Genomic DNA, 15,523 nt, shown 5'->3' with positions numbered 1-15,523 from the left:
TGTGTGTGTGTGTGTGTGTGTGTGTGTGTGTGTGTGTGTGTGTGTGTGTGTGTGTGTGTGTGGGTGTGTGTACGTGTGTTTAAACATGCGTTTGCCACTGCATCAGGAGTGCATAATTTGCTGTAATTTGATTCAAGAGAGCCTGAAATGCAGATAGAGGTCAGCCACGCCTCCTCTTCCTTGAAAGAGAGCAATGAAGGTGGGGAGAGGCAGAAAGGAAGTGGAGAGGTTGCAGTTGAGTCAAAAAGGGAGAGGGTGGTTGACGCAGTAGGTTTCATTTGGCACTCCCACTTTTAACGGTCACACCTGAAGAAAGAAAGCGGATGCTTCTCTCTTCCTTTTTCCTACCCTGTCTGCTTGCTGAGTGCTTGCTCACGGGTAATTGTTGGGGTTCTCCCTGCATTACCTTACAATGTGAAGTGCCCCCGTCCAGACTCACTTTTAGTAATGTTGTTGTGAATTGGGGCTATATAAATAAAGCTGAATTGAATTTTGTTAGTGGTAGCTGCAGCAGAGACTTCACTCATCTATCTCTGTTCCTCGCACAATCCCTCCTCTCTGTCGTTCCCCCGCAGTGTCTTTGTCTTGCTTCATCGTTTTCATCTCTTACTTTTCCCATCAGCCTTTCCACACAAACTTAATTTCCCTGTGATCCCCGAACACATTTTAGCTCTTCTTTCCCCTTTTTCCATCCTTCTCTCTGCGGGGCGAATCGACGTGTAGGAAGTGGTGTCGGCAGGCTTCACCTGCTGCTGAAAATTCTCCTCTAAAGCTGTGGCTTCATGCATATTTACACGCGGGCTGTTTGGAGAGAGAGAGAGTAGATGCTTTTATTTGCATGTGTGGTTTCATGTGGGTTAAATGATAATTTAGCAATTCTATATTTGTAGAGGGTGGGTTTTTTTTTTTTATTTCAATTTAGAGACAAAGACAGCTTGAAGACAAATGAAAAGAGAGGTTATGACAGTTTACTGCCTGTTGTAAAGAATCACATTTTACAACTTTGTCGTTAAGCTTCGAGCCCGCTGTCCTCGCCTGAGCTGTGTTGCCAGTTTTCCTTTGGGATAACTAATATTCTGCTCCCCAGTGTGGTTAAAATAGTAAGGCTGAATTGTGGACTTGTTATCTTAAGTGGCACCAACTGTAGCCAGATCCGTGACCCAAGTTGCAATTAAGCGGATGTGGATATGATATAGCAGTGAACATTTTGTCCTCCTAGAAAAGCTAGAAAAGTGGGCAAGCTTACGTTTGACAAGGACTAAATTGTGATGTTAGACGACTGGGCCAGAGAATCTCCAAAGCTGCAGCTTTTGTGGGGTGTTCCTGGTCTGAAGTGGTCAGGATCTATCAAAAGTGGTCCAAGAAAGGAACAGTGGGCAGCCAAGGCTGATAGACGTGGAGGAGCGAAAGCTGGCTTGTGTGTTCTGGTTTAACAGATGAGCCTCTGTAGCTCAAAGGGCTGAAAAATGTAATGCTGGTTCTGATAGAAAGGTGTCAGAAAACACAGGGCATCACAGTTTGTCTGTATTTGGGGCTGCATAGCCGCAGACCAGTCACAGTGCCCATGCTGAGCATTAGAACTGGACCATGGAAGAATGGAAGAAGGGGATCATGGATGATCGGGTGTGTTGTGTTGCCAATCTGGGGAACACATGGCACCAGGAAGGAATATGGGGAGAAAGGTGAGCCAGTGGAGGCAGTGGGATGCTTTGGGCAATGCTCTGCTGGGAAACCATGGGTCCTGCCATCTATGTGTATGATACTTTAACACGTACCACATACCTAAGCATTGCAATAGACCACGGGTGGGGAACTCCAGGTCTCAAGGACTGGTGTCCTGCAGGTTTTAGATATCACCCTGGTTCAACACACTTGAATCAAATGCTTAGTTCATTACCAGGCCTCTGGAGGACGTGAAGACATGTTAAGGAGGTAATTTAGCCATTTAAATCTGCTGTGTTGGCTCAAGGACACATCTAAAACCTGCAGGACACCAGTCCTTGAGGCCTGGAGTTTCCCCACCCTGCTGTAAACCCTGTACACCCTTTAATGGAATCTGTATCCCCTGATGGCTGTGGCCCCTATTAGCAGGATGCCACACAGTAAAAATTGTATAGGATGGTTTTGGGATCGAGTTTGAGGTGTTGACTTGACCGCCAAATTCCCCAGAGCTCAGTTTAGTCGAGATTCTGTGGGATGTGCTGGACAAACATGTCCAGTCTATGAAGGCTCCAACTTGCAACTTACAGGATTTGATGGATCTGTTGCTAATATCTTGGTGCAGATGCCACAGCACACCTTCACTGGTCTAATGATGTTCATGATGGGTCAGGGCTGTTTTAGCAGCAAAAAGGAGACCAACACAATATTAGGCAGGATGTGATATTCACTGGTATTCAGAAAAATCTAGCATTTCTATGTATTTTTGGATGTTTCAATAAATTGCTGTTTCTATTTCACATCTTCCAAGAAAAATTGCATTTTTTTGCACAGTACTGTATACAGAGAAGTGATATTTAGGCATCAGAGTGACTAGAAAAAAGACTAATTATGTCATCATCCAATGGTAAATGGTAGAAAAGTGAGGGGAAATCACACATTTGTGCAGCTGAGATAAAGCTTTCCTAAATGATTTTAATGATCATCTCATTTCCACTTTGGCATCAGTGGGCTATCTAATGCATGCTCTTAGCCAGCTTTGAAGCCTCACACACAGATGCAGAGACATAGACACACACACAGAGTCAGATTAATGCCTGGGAATGAGGTGAGGTTTTAGCGCACTGACCCATTTCATTTTAATCTGAGTCATTTGTGATTTCTCCTGCTCAGGACAGATTGAATGTCACTTTGGTTGCTCCCTGCTTTCATGTCTGGGGCAAAAACTGGCATTACCTAAGGTGATGATCACACTGATGGGGGGGGGGGAAACACAAAAAAGTGTTTTCAGCTTTTTCCTTGTTAAATATGCCTGTTTAATATGTGTAAATTGCCAAACGATGTTGTGCGTGTCTCTGTGATGGTGTGTTTACACGAGGCTGTTCTTTGCTAATCACGCTTGAAGCAATGCAGAAGCAAAGCAGCAGGAGCTCTTACAAGTTTACAGACACCTTCTATTTTTAAGAAATGGCTGTATCTCTTTTCTGCTCAGCTTTATTTTTGAGTTCTTTCCTGCATGCATCAGATACTGTAAGCGCAACATTGTGCATTTATTCCACGTCATCGAGCTCCGAGCTGCACTGGCTTTTAAAGAAACCCCAACAAAAAACATAAAAAGTAATAGCATTCCTCAAACGAGTGCGCTTTGAAAGCTCTGGCTCCAGCAGCGTGATCCGAGCAAAGGGTTATTGTTGCTAGTGAGTAGTATTGTGACAGCGGTTAGGTCGCTATCTCCAAATGCGCAATGGCAGCGAAAGGAAACTGGCGTCCGGCAATGAGGTGAGGCTGAATGAAAGCCGTTCCTCCTGGGTGATTCTGCTGCCCTGGTTTTTGTCTGTGCTGCCTATCAGACCTCTACGTCTGCGTGCATTCGTGCGTGTGTGTGTGTTGTCCGTGGGTGCACAGCTGCCAAGTTGAATCCCATTCAAAGCCTTCTCAATGCTGATACTTTCTGTTGTTGATTCCTTTAAAATGCACAGTGCCACTTCTCAGAATTTGAAGACATCTTTTTTTTTTTTTTTTTGCAGACTGTGCACATCCACAGCCTTTTCTCCCTGTCTCCCACTAAACCTGTCTGGCACCACTTTTACTGTCACACCGGTGCGAGTTGTGACTGCAACTACACTTCGTATAATCCTGTCGCCGTGTGTTGGAGTCTCCTTGAGCGTCGCTAACCATGGTTTCTCTTACGCTGCTTTTAATCCTTGATGTGTTGGACAAGCACAGCAAGAAGGGGATGCATTTGTAGCTTTTGAAAAATGTTGTTTTGTTTTTTTTAATTGACCACATAGAAAGATAAATGCATGAGGTCTATGAGTTGGAACGCAGTGTGCAAGGATTTGGCTAAGGCGAAACATAGCTGAGCTGGTTCTGGTTTGAATTGGAATGTTTTAGTCACATTGCTGGAAATAAAGATTACTTTTGGTTTGGCAAACGCACTTCTGGATGTCTTAAATTGTTGGAGTGGACATGCAAAATGGCGAGCTTGCATCACGAGGAACTACAGGCGTTTATTGATGCAGCTGGCTTTCAGTTCTGTACTTTTCTAAACGTATTTGACGTGTAAGAAACAGGATGAAAACAAGCAGCGCTTCCCCATTTGTGATATGGTTATTCTCCTCTTCTTCAGCATCAACCCATTAACCTAATTAACAAAACAAAAAAAAAGAATCATAGTATTTCCTCACAAATATGCCGTTGCATGTGTGTCTGTGCGGGATTCACAACACTCACATATATTCCCACACGAAAAATTAAATATTCATGACATTACATTTGGCAGTGGTGGAGACCGATTGACTGCCACCAGTTTGTGTGTTGTCAAATTAGCATATTAATGATATAAATGCTGTATAATTAACATGTGGGAGTGGATTATGCATGTGAATCGTTGTCGGATCAGTCAGAGAGAAGAAAGGGTCAGGCTAATTAGGTTAAAAAGCACATCAACGGGTGCTTTGAGTGAAATTTGCCATGAGATTTAGTGTAAACAGCTCGTAAAAGCTGTGGGCTCCGAGACAGGAAATAACTGTTTTTCTACTTTAATGGTAAAATCTCTGTAATGGAGCATCACACTTTATTGCAGACAGAATACATTTTAATTAAAGTGTTGCTTTTTAAAAAAAAATAAACAAACTTGTAACTTGTGTAACTTGAGTGCTGGAGTTTCTGCTTGAGGCCCGTGGTGGTATTTGTTCTTCTAAGGAGCTTAAACAGAGTGACAGGAGAACCAAATGTAATGTGCTTTGACAGGCCTCGACTCCAAGTGGCAGCCTGAAACACGTGTAAGCTTAATCCAAGACAGTAGGCTTTCCAGGGATCTCAACTTACTCAGCAGAATGCACTTTCAAACTAGAAATGGAAACGGATATGAAAGGGCAAGGTGACGGTCCACAAAGGTGTGACAAGAACAGCTGCAAAGTGCACTGATGCTGAATCCAGCTGGTCCCTGCAGGATTAAGCATCATATTCCAGAAGTTCCTTCATTTAGGTTTTTGATGATGTTGGAGAGCGTTGTCTTCCTGGTCCGAAAGCTCACTTCATTTTCTTACTCTTCAAATCTATTAGTGAGTCTTGTTGCCCTATGGACAGGATCACTGTCACCCTAGGATAACTTGTATTAGCGTACAATAAAAAAAAAACATTACTTGGGGAGTTAAAAAGGCTCAAAGGTATTTCAATAAATCAAAGATGAGGTTTTGACTTTGGTCGGGTGGAGGTGGGTTACACCTTTTTTTGACTAGGGCTAACCGAGAGACAAACAGCAGCTATTCATGCTCACATTCACACATTTAGAATCACCATACACATGGTTTTGGACTGTGGGAGGAAGCCAGAGTAGCCTGAGAGGACCCACGCAGCTAGAGGGAGAGCATGCAGAAGGCCACCAGTTATATAAGGTGATGGTGCTGAGCATCATGCTGCCCCTGTTTAAACTCTGCTTTTATAAAGCACTTTCTAAGTTTTGACTTTAGGAAACTTGGATTTTGACCTTATTCCAAGGTTATATCCAAATGACCTGGAAACCACCAGTCACAAAGGAAAATATTCTAACTGGTCAGAGTATTCTCTGAGTGGTTCCTCGAGGCTTATTGTCTCTGGGTGAAACTGATTACAAAGGTTTACACGGTGCTGCACCAAATATTTCCTTGTGATTGGTGCTTCGATCCTTGGCTGCTCCAGTCTGCTCCAGTCTGCATAGGAAAGTATCCTTGGGCAAAATGCTGAAAGTTGATCTCCATCGAGGTCGCCAACTGTTCTCTATGCCTGTGTGACTGGGGACGTAGGGGCGCGATATAGTTGACAGCTGCTGGCGACAGTTTTTCATGTTAGCACACCTGTCAATCAAAGTGGCCACAGGGGTCTAGTGGAGTCTACACCTCAACAGATCAGGGCTGTTTTAGCACCAAAAGGAAGGCTAACACAGTATTAGGCAGGTGGGCATACTGTTATGCCTGAGCCATGCTAGCTCTGTTAGGACCAAATAACACACTGGCTGCTCTTACTTTGTTTTCTATATCTGCTCTCTTTCCCCTTGTGTGTCTCCATCAGTACGGCTACCTGTCTGTCAGCCAGTCTTTTTCTGTCTCTGGTGTAAACTGGCAATGAACTTGTTTTTTCATGGGTAAATGGCTCTTCCAGGCTGCCATCCTATTGTAATGTCTGGTTTAAGAAAGACAGTCTTTGCAAAAATAGCAGTGTCCCCACCATGACCCGGTGGACCAGTGTCACAGAGAATCAAAGAGAGTATGTGTGCGTGTGTCAGAAAGTTTAAGACTTTGCCTTTTTGTGGCTGAAAAGCTAGTCATTGCAGGCCATCTGGAAACTGGATCTAACAGGTTCAGTTGACAGAAAATGTGTGCGTGTGTGTGTGTGTGTGTGTGTGTGTGTTGATGCCAAATCTGAGCATCTGCAGGTCTGTTTTTTGTTCAGTTTATGCAATAGGATATTCGTGGACCAGTGGCATCCGCTTGGACGCGTGTGTGGCGTGTGCGTACATTGGACAGTTTATAGAGTTTTCCACTTGCTTTGAATGTTTTTGTGCTTTGTGGCAGCAGTGTGGTGGAACAGCCATGAATGGCATCTTTCCCCCATTTGTACTTACTGTTCTCTTCCTCTGGCGTAACGGAACATGTCCCACAATCCCAGCACATGGGATAAAAACAACAACAAAATCAATTCCCTCCAGAGTGAACACCTTCCCTGTCTCATCTCATCATTTGGCCGTTAGCCAGCCTGGACGGCTGACAGACAGGTAGTCGGACTGATGGCAGGCAGTTAGAGATGAACGGACAGACAAGCAGCTGGCTTGTGGATCGGCAGGTGGGAAGCTTTCATTTCACAGCAGAAAAAAAAGAAAAAATGGTGACTTGAAACTGAATAATTTAGCTTAATGCAGCTGGGAAAGTCACTTGGATAATTCATGTATTGGGCACACTTTGTGAGTGTAAGTGTGTTTGCTGTGATTCGTCTGTGTGTGCTTGTGTGTGTGCGCCTGAGTGATTGGGCTTTGAATGAATTACAAAAAGTAAAAACTATCAGGCATCTCTTCACGTGTGTGTGTGTGTGTGTGTGTGTGTGCATGTGTGTGCATGTGTGTGCATGTGTGTGCATGTGTGTGCATGTGTGTGTGTTCGTGTGCTTTGAACGAATAACAAAGTTAGATGTGCACTTGTGACAAATCCCATGTAAAGAGCCTTTCTGAGGCTTGGGGAATAACAAAGAGTTGGCAATGCTTCAACATAAAATACGAAGGACACGCAGAAGCACACACGTGAACAGAGTTACAGACGGCCCAGAATTTTAATTTCGACTGCAGACTTGGTCTCAGTGTCAACGTGGGAGAGTGGGTGGATGAGTAATTCTGCTGAATCCTCTCTTCAGCAGTGGGCTATTCTCCTAGAGAAAGAGGAGGAAAAAAACACTCCACCCCTAAAAAGGAAAAAAAATATATAACACCTCTGACAGTCAGCCTCTGATTTGTAGCTTAGTTATTAGTAAAGTTCATGATGCATTTTTTTCTGATCGTGAAAATATCCTTACAGCTGCAAGGAATAAGGAGGCTTTAATAGATTTTTGTCTCCCACTGCAAGAGGGCTATTAGTGCATCTTTTCAAAAAGAAAAATCAGAATATCATAAACAGTTACACCACAGTCGGTTTGCTTTGCATGCTTATTAATGTACTACTTGGGGGGGGGGAAAGTAAAATGAAATTATTGGGCCATAACCAGCGGGAAGCCAGCTTGAATTTTACTGAACGGCAATTGAATTTATCCTTAGCTGCAGCATCCCTGTGTGGTCTGCAGTCCATGAACTGTGACCACTGCGTCTTTGTACTCCTGTACAAGTGCTTGCTTCTTTAAATTGTCTTGGATTAAATATAATCCCTCTGCAACTAAGGGAATTCTCTCTGCGCTGTTTGGATGCTGCGTTCAGGTATACCGAATGAGCCCTGCAGCCAGAAGAAATGAAATTCTCGTCCTCGCTTGAGCTCAAGGCGGAAGCCTTTCTACATGGCAAGGACTCTTGTTATGTTTCCATTGGATATCCCAGTTTTACATGTGCATGACCTTGTATGAATGGGTGTCTCTGTGAGCCTATGTCTACATGCATACGTTGCTGTTGAATAGGCCGCTTGTGTAAATTTGCTGGCTGTGACTTTGCAGCATTAAGCTTGCACCCTGGTGGATCTGGCAACATTTGCAAGTCTGTGTTTGCATGAATATCAGTGTGAAGCGGCTGACATATTTTTGGGTACATGCAGGTTTAAGAGTGCGGGTTAATTCATTGTGCGTGTGTGTGTGTGTGTTTGGTTTCAGTGAGCGAGTCAGCAGGACTCTGTGCTATTTTTAAGAGATGATTGCAGTATTGTCAGCTGAGACATTTTGCTGAAACACTCACAGTTACAAAGCAGCGCTTAGTTCTAATAGACCTTCAGCATCACTCTGTCCGTACCTACTTGACCTGCTATCCTTTTAGATGGCAGGCTTTCTCATGACATTTTCTCAAAACCTGTATTAAGACATCTCTCCAGTGTTTGATGTTGAAATGTCATTTTCCACACGCTACCAATTTAAGGGTAATTCCTGATTCCTACATGCAGGCACACGGGCATAGACAGATTGTGCCTTTCATGTGTAAAATTTGTCATATGGCTCTTAAATTGACTTTACTTCAACTATGATTGACTAGGGATGTCATGATACCAGAAGTTAAGTTATTGGTACCAAAAACAGCAGAATTATGCAATTGTTGATGTGTAGTTTGATACCACCGTTTACCAAAAGAAAAGGGAGGGGAAAAGCCTGAAACTTACTGCTGTTCAGTTAACAAGAGAGGGTGAAGCTATTCTGCAGCTGCACTAGTTACCACCTTCCATCTGTAGTTTTCACTGTGCTTGTGGGGATCTTTCTTTTTCAGCATGTAAGCATAGACTAGAATAATTATAGTCAGGTCCAGAAGAATTGTAGCTTTGGCACAGACGAGGCCAAGTACTGTGGCATTTTTAGAATTTTGGTCTCGAATGGTATTGTAAGCATCAGTTCTGGTGACATGTCTGTCATAGACTGTATCTAAAAGATTGACAGAGCCATGGGGGTTTAAACCCTCAAGTTTGGCATTTTGGCAGATAATGTGTTAAATTTTTATCAAGACCATATTTAGAAAAGGCAGAGATCAGCTAATGCTCCTGCCTGCTATGTCATTAGGTTAGCAAGGTGCTGTCATCATTTACTGTCAGTTGTGATGCTAATTTGGGCTAGGAGAACACGCAAAAAATGGAATATAGTTGCTAGAGAAACATACCAAAGAAGGTGAAAAGTGCCATCTGTCACCCTGAATGTAGGTTATTTTAGCACCTGTGCTGTATGTGTGCTGGCTAGCAGTCAGTGCCGATTGAAAAGGAAGGCAAGAGCTTGGATTAATCACGACTGTTTAGGATTAAATAATAAGACGTAGTCTGTACATTGTTCTGCCTGTTCTTACGAAGCATTTCCTTGTTAACTCTCTGAGGTCGACGGATGCGCCGGCGCATCAAAATCACATGACCAATTTAAAGTGACACAGCAACAAGATGCAGCGACCCAGAGTCTCCATTTCAACTTGGGTCGAAAGTGCAGACTTCAAGCTATATAGCAGTTTTTAAATTGTGTGGATAGGCCACGTAAAACCAGAGTTATGGAAAAAAATACACGCATCATTTACAACGGGAAGAAATGGTTAAAAACTGCGTTTTCTAGAGACGGTGCTAGCAAACATACCTGATTGTTCTGTAAATAGATTTAAATGGTTATATAAAAAACACCCGAGGCCTTGGCTGCATTTCTAGGTAGATAGTACCATATAACTTTATTGTTTGCAAAACATGTGCATAATTTTTAGAAATGTACAATTTCTATTTGCATTTCAAGTTATGAAAATGATTTGTTAAACATGTTTGTGGTTTTTACAGAAAAAAATATAACTCTTTTCTACTCAGATTTTTGTCTGAATTTAGTTCAATTGTGCTAATATAGTATGTCAAAGTGAAAAAACAACTCCAATTTCAGATATGAGGTTGTGCTGAAAATAATGATACCAAACAAGGCAAGATAAACAGCTTTTAAAGGAGAAATATAGAGGTAAAATCAAAAGTAGTCAAAAACGGCCAATTATACCTTGGACCCAAGAGGGTTAAATTAGAGTAAAATACTGGCAGCTAGATCTCGTCATAAGTAAACAGTTATTTTACAGTACAGCTACAGTATTATACAACAGCAGCTTCTTATTGAAAAATTACATTGCTTCATAGAATGAAAACTTTACAGTATAATGCCTGTTATCATTGTTAATATCCAAAAACCACTTGAAAAACACCAAAACACTTTGTCTAGTTGACATTCCATTCATCTTATGAGCTACTGGCAGAAACAGAGTAAGGCTTTTCTCCTCAAAGGCATCGCCATTTAAAGTGTTAAAAGTGTAAATGCACTTAGAAAGAACGGTGCATTTCTGTACAAAAGTCTTTTCTGTTTTTGCTATTATGTGTGGAAAGTTTTTTCCTTAAAATACGAGTCATTGAAAATAAAAAACAAAACAAAAAACGTCCTCTGTGGAACAGAATGGATTTATGTAACTCTGTTTTGAGTGTTTGTGTTATGAGTTTGTGCAGAAATGGAGAGGTATTTCATAAGCTTTGATTTTATTTCACCTACACAGATTATTGATCGTATCTTCTCTCTCTCTGTTGTTTTCATTTTTTTTTTTTTTTTTAGTTGTCCCATTATTTTTTGTCTGTTTGTTTCCTACACTCTCTTTCTAACTCTACTCTTCTGCCTCTTTTGCTGCAGTGCTGGCCAGTTTCAGAGGGACCATCCAGCATGGCCTCCCGCTGGAAATTGGAGACACGGTGCAAATCCTGGAGAAATGTGAAGGTATGGTGCTCGTTTTATACACTTCCTATGTGGAGACTACATTCAAATTAGCTGCTCGCTCTGAGAAAATTTAGAAAGGAAACGGATTTCCTTTCCTGAATTTGAAACTTGAGTAGTTAGGAACACTTCTGTTTTTTCATTCAACAGATAAATAAAAGCAGCCCTTTACCAAATCAACCATAAATAGTTAGTAGAGTCACGCACAGACTGTCATCCGAATATTTATAAATGCAACCACAAAGCTGTCCGGATACATGCACATTGTTTGGCATAAAAACCTACATGCATGTGGGTGTTTCAGTATGTGCCTACACTGAAAGCTCCCATGGGGGCAACATTACACTTGTTGCATGTCCTCTTGAGGGGTGTTGTGATGTGGTATGTGCACAAAATTAGCACCAAGTTGTCTGTGAAGAGGACCTGTGGAAATTCATGTTTGCTACTGTTTCCTGCACCACAAGCTGGCTGCTCCTCCTGCCTTCCTGCCCACACTGTCTGCTTTTCTCCTCTACATGATTTTTTTGTACTCTCTCTCTCTTTCTGTGGATGCTAATATGTTTTTAGTTGTTTTTTTTTTCTTTCAGCACTTTCCTTTCTGTCCTATACCCGTTTCAAATCCCAGAACAATGTCGAGTCATTTCACAGCAATGCTACGCTTTCATTAACACCAATAAGCAACTGTACACAAATATGTTTCTTCCGGAGCGTGCACTTGACACAAACTGTCACACTTCCTGTTTGGTGGACACACACGCAAACACACACACATACTGAAAGACAGCAAGTCAGTCTATCTTGAAACTTGCCAGCCAGAGGGATGTGATATTGTGGTAAGAGACCCAAAGGAAGTAGACAATAGCACAGCCAGTGGAATGCTTGGCCCAGAAGGGAAGAACTAAATCAAAATCCAGCCAGCAGCACAGAGGCTGAGAGGCAGACTGCTGACAGCAGAGGAGGCAGACTAATGGCCCTGCCTCATGGTGATACTGTTGACACTTCAAAACACAGGAGCTTACACACTGGACGTGTCTTTACTGAAATGCGGCTCCTGTCTGAAAATTCTCCGCCTCAGTAATTGATTTTTGACTTTGTCCTTCGATGGCTCTTTATTTTGTAAGTTACTGACAGCAGTGAGCGCACACTATATAAACTATGATTTTAAATGATGGTTTTCCACACAACCTTGTCAGATAAGCTGTGCACCTTCCTAGACTTTGCCACTTAGCATGTCCCTAGCTTTTCATTTCACCTCAATTTTAACATTTTTTTGTTACTCTGTTCAAATAAAAGTGAATATTGATGTGAAATATCGTTAATTTCTTTTTTGTCTATTTTACCATTTTTAATGTTACTTTTAGATAGGAAATAGAAACCGTTTAGCATAAGATTTCGGTTAGCTTTAGTTGGGCTATCATTAGCTATATTTTTCAGGGTATTACGTTAAGCTATTTCATCCTTTTTTTTTCTTGCGCTAACTGTTAATTACAAACTATTTTAAAGTGCAGTAAACATTATCCTCTATCTTCAGACATATCATTTTTCTATAGCTATTATGACAATCTATTTAAAGGGTTAACCTTTATGTTAAGCTATCATGCTGAATCTCTGCTGATTTTAGCTTTTTACTCTTTCAGCTTTTTGCTAACTTGGCAAAATAGGTGACTGGAACACTGATGTTAACAACACATGGTTGTTGTGGTTTTAACACTGTTACAGAATTAGCATTGTATAGTCTGCTTATAGTATTAATTGTTGTGATATTAGCAACAATTACTAAAATTACTGAGTGACAGCGTTTGTAATTTTAAAAAAAAAATGTTAGCTTGGTTAATTCCTTGTCTTTATGTGCCCACCCTGAAATAATACTATGTTGTATGTTGGTATTACAGATTAAAAACATTAACCACTTAATACATACTAATCTGTTGCAGATGTATTTCCTGATTTGTTGATATTAAGCCTTGCAATGAACACAGCCTAACCTTTGCTAATAAACAAAGATAAAAATTACAACTCTATGAATTCCTGTAACAAATGAGGTAGAAAATACTGCCTAGGTTACAGATGCTTTGGCAAAACCAAATAATATAATATGATTATAATAATCTAATACATTTACATTTGAACTATTTAGTTAATGCTCTTATCTGGCAGGACTTAAAATGGTTGGAATGAGCTTAAATTGTCAGTCTGGAAAAGACCATCAGCTCAAAGCCTCTGCAAATTTGAATGTATTAGATTGTTTCTATCAGTGTTGGGATTTGCAAAAGCATCAAGTATGTACTAATTTGGCTTGAGCTGAGAGTAGAGTGTGAGCAAATGCTAAACCACAGTTTTTTTTCCCCTGTCTTTGCTTTGTATTTTTTTTCTTCAACCTTTGTTATGACAAGGCAAACTGATATTTATAGTGCTTTTCAGCGGCTTTGTGTGTTGCAGGTTTCCTCCTGTATTCGGCTGTGCATTAACCTGTGGTCACTGCAAACACGGGTTGCTAAGAAATACATTCCTCTGTACCTCACTGCTTTTGAGTGGTGTGCCTTAACACATAAAATCTCAAAATCTATACCTGCAAAGTAACAAGGAAGCTGAGCAGTGTGTCAGATCATAGTCAGAAACGTCAAAACCACGAGCGTAAATGCTGATAGGAAAAACATGTTTGCTTCTTGTGTGGCGAAATATAGATGAAATTTCTTAAGAATGTGGCCACTCTTAAGTTTGACTGGCAGTGATGGTGACTGGCTTTTAAAGGGCTTATTTGGCTTTTAAGAGACATGAATATCATGCATGCCAGTTTCGATAAAGATTAGAAAAGAGGGCGTCTGGTATAAGTATTGAAAAAACGGTGTTGGAGAGCGCTTTGAGCCCAGATAGAACCAAAGAATCCAGTGCCTAACAAAGTATATGGAAAATGCTAGTTCACCTTCAGCCCATTATTTGTAATGGAGTGATACAGAAAAATGGTGAAAATATTCAGGGTTCTGTCCCCAGTCGCTGTGTGAGAATTCAAAACATTTTACCAAATGGTGCTCTGGTTGCTTTAGATTCCAGTCACAGAATACGAAGAAGAGAAGTTTTGTTGCTTTGCCTATAATAACAAGTTTATGAGGAAGTCTTTTCATTGACAATAATATAGTCAAAACTATACTGATAACCCGAGTATGCATTTTCACATGAAACTTAGTAAACCACAGGCTTAATGGCTTTGTTGTGAGATATTGTAAAAGGGAAGGGGACTATACAACTTCCTTCTTGCACATACATCTCTTTACTCTGCTCTTAATAGATATACAGTAATTAATTTTCTTTTCCACTTTCACTCTGCACTCCAGGAAAGACATAAAAATATAAATGTGTAATATTCACAGTAACGGCTATAAAGTTAAAGTAGTGCTCTCTCTCTCTCTCCCCCTCCCTCCCTCCCTCCCTCCCTCCAGGATGGTACAGAGGATTCATCCTGAAGAACCCAAATGTGAAGGTGAGCAAACCTTTCCATGATATTGTTTTTCTCGTCTTGCCTACTTATGCTCTCACTAAACCTGATTCCCTCTCTGTGTATTAGCTGGTGTCATGCATTGAATTGAAAGAGTCTCTTGGAACTGTCATTGTTAGCGAAAACTAGCACTTTCACTAGCTGAGATGACAGATGTAAGCAGGAACACCTGTCTTTTCGTCGTATGACTTGTCAGGTTCCCTACTTTGAAAATTGCTCTTTGCAGCCCTGCAAATAGTTTGGTGACACTATGTGATTTTCTCTAGTGCTCCACCCAACATCAGAGTTATAATCAGCCAGACCTACTCAGACAAGTGGAAACACCTGTTTGTGTGCACACTTAAACAACAGCGGAGGAGAGGTTTCTCTTTCACTACGAACAGACATGCTGCTGATACACAAGTACACTGATGTTAGCCAGGAAATGTCTAGAAGTGTGCAAAAGTCTTGAGCTATAAAAATAATTTTAAAGGTGAACTTAAGCAATAGTTCTCCAGGATTTCTGAAGGTGCTGTTTTTTCACTGATTTTCACCTTCCAGTCCTTGTACCTAACCATCTTCAGAGGAATCGTTTTTTTTGTTGAGCCACTCGTCACTAATCTATGAATCACTGAAACATAAAAAAGGCACCTAACCCAAGGGATGAATCAGTGTTGAGTCTGCAAATAACAAACAACTTAGCAACAAAACTGTATCTTTAGTCACTTGGTTGCTAACAGGCTGTAGTTGTCTAGGTTGTTGCTTTTTCTTTAGTTGAAGAAAAAGCCCAAGTGATTACTATGGAACTGTTAGCTGCGTACTTGGCATTTCTTGACATGGTCAGGTGTTCTTAAAGAATTTGAGGAAACTGGAAAAAAAGAAGAAGTGACAGGCCTAAAAAAGGCTACAGCAGATGAACAGAACTGAAAGTCACGTCTCTAAGAACGAGGAAGAATTCCAGCAAAGATGTGACACAGGACCTGA

The 15,523-nt window shown here is 41.2% G+C and overlaps 1 protein-coding gene across 4 annotated transcripts in view; it reads left to right on the top strand.

The window, feature by feature from the left end:
* dock4b (dedicator of cytokinesis 4b) overlaps positions 1-15,523 on the top strand; it is a 138,407-nt gene that overhangs the window by 25,484 nt on the left and 97,400 nt on the right. For all 4 annotated transcript variants that reach the window (XM_013908795.1, XM_005725178.1, XM_005725179.1 and 1 more), the window contains exons 2-3: positions 10,987-11,070; positions 14,505-14,545. In XM_013908795.1, coding sequence (XP_013764249.1) covers positions 10,987-11,070; positions 14,505-14,545 — 125 coding nt within the window. The remainder of the gene's footprint in view (positions 1-10,986; positions 11,071-14,504; positions 14,546-15,523) is intronic.

Source organism: Pundamilia nyererei, unplaced genomic scaffold, assembly GCF_000239375.1.
Source record: "Pundamilia nyererei isolate P.nyererei 1_Seehausen unplaced genomic scaffold, PunNye1.0 scaffold00014, whole genome shotgun sequence".
NCBI classification, from domain to species: domain Eukaryota; kingdom Metazoa; phylum Chordata; class Actinopteri; order Cichliformes; family Cichlidae; genus Pundamilia; species Pundamilia nyererei.
Note: the sequence above shows the minus strand (reverse complement) of the source record. Positions and strands in the feature narration are given on the sequence as shown.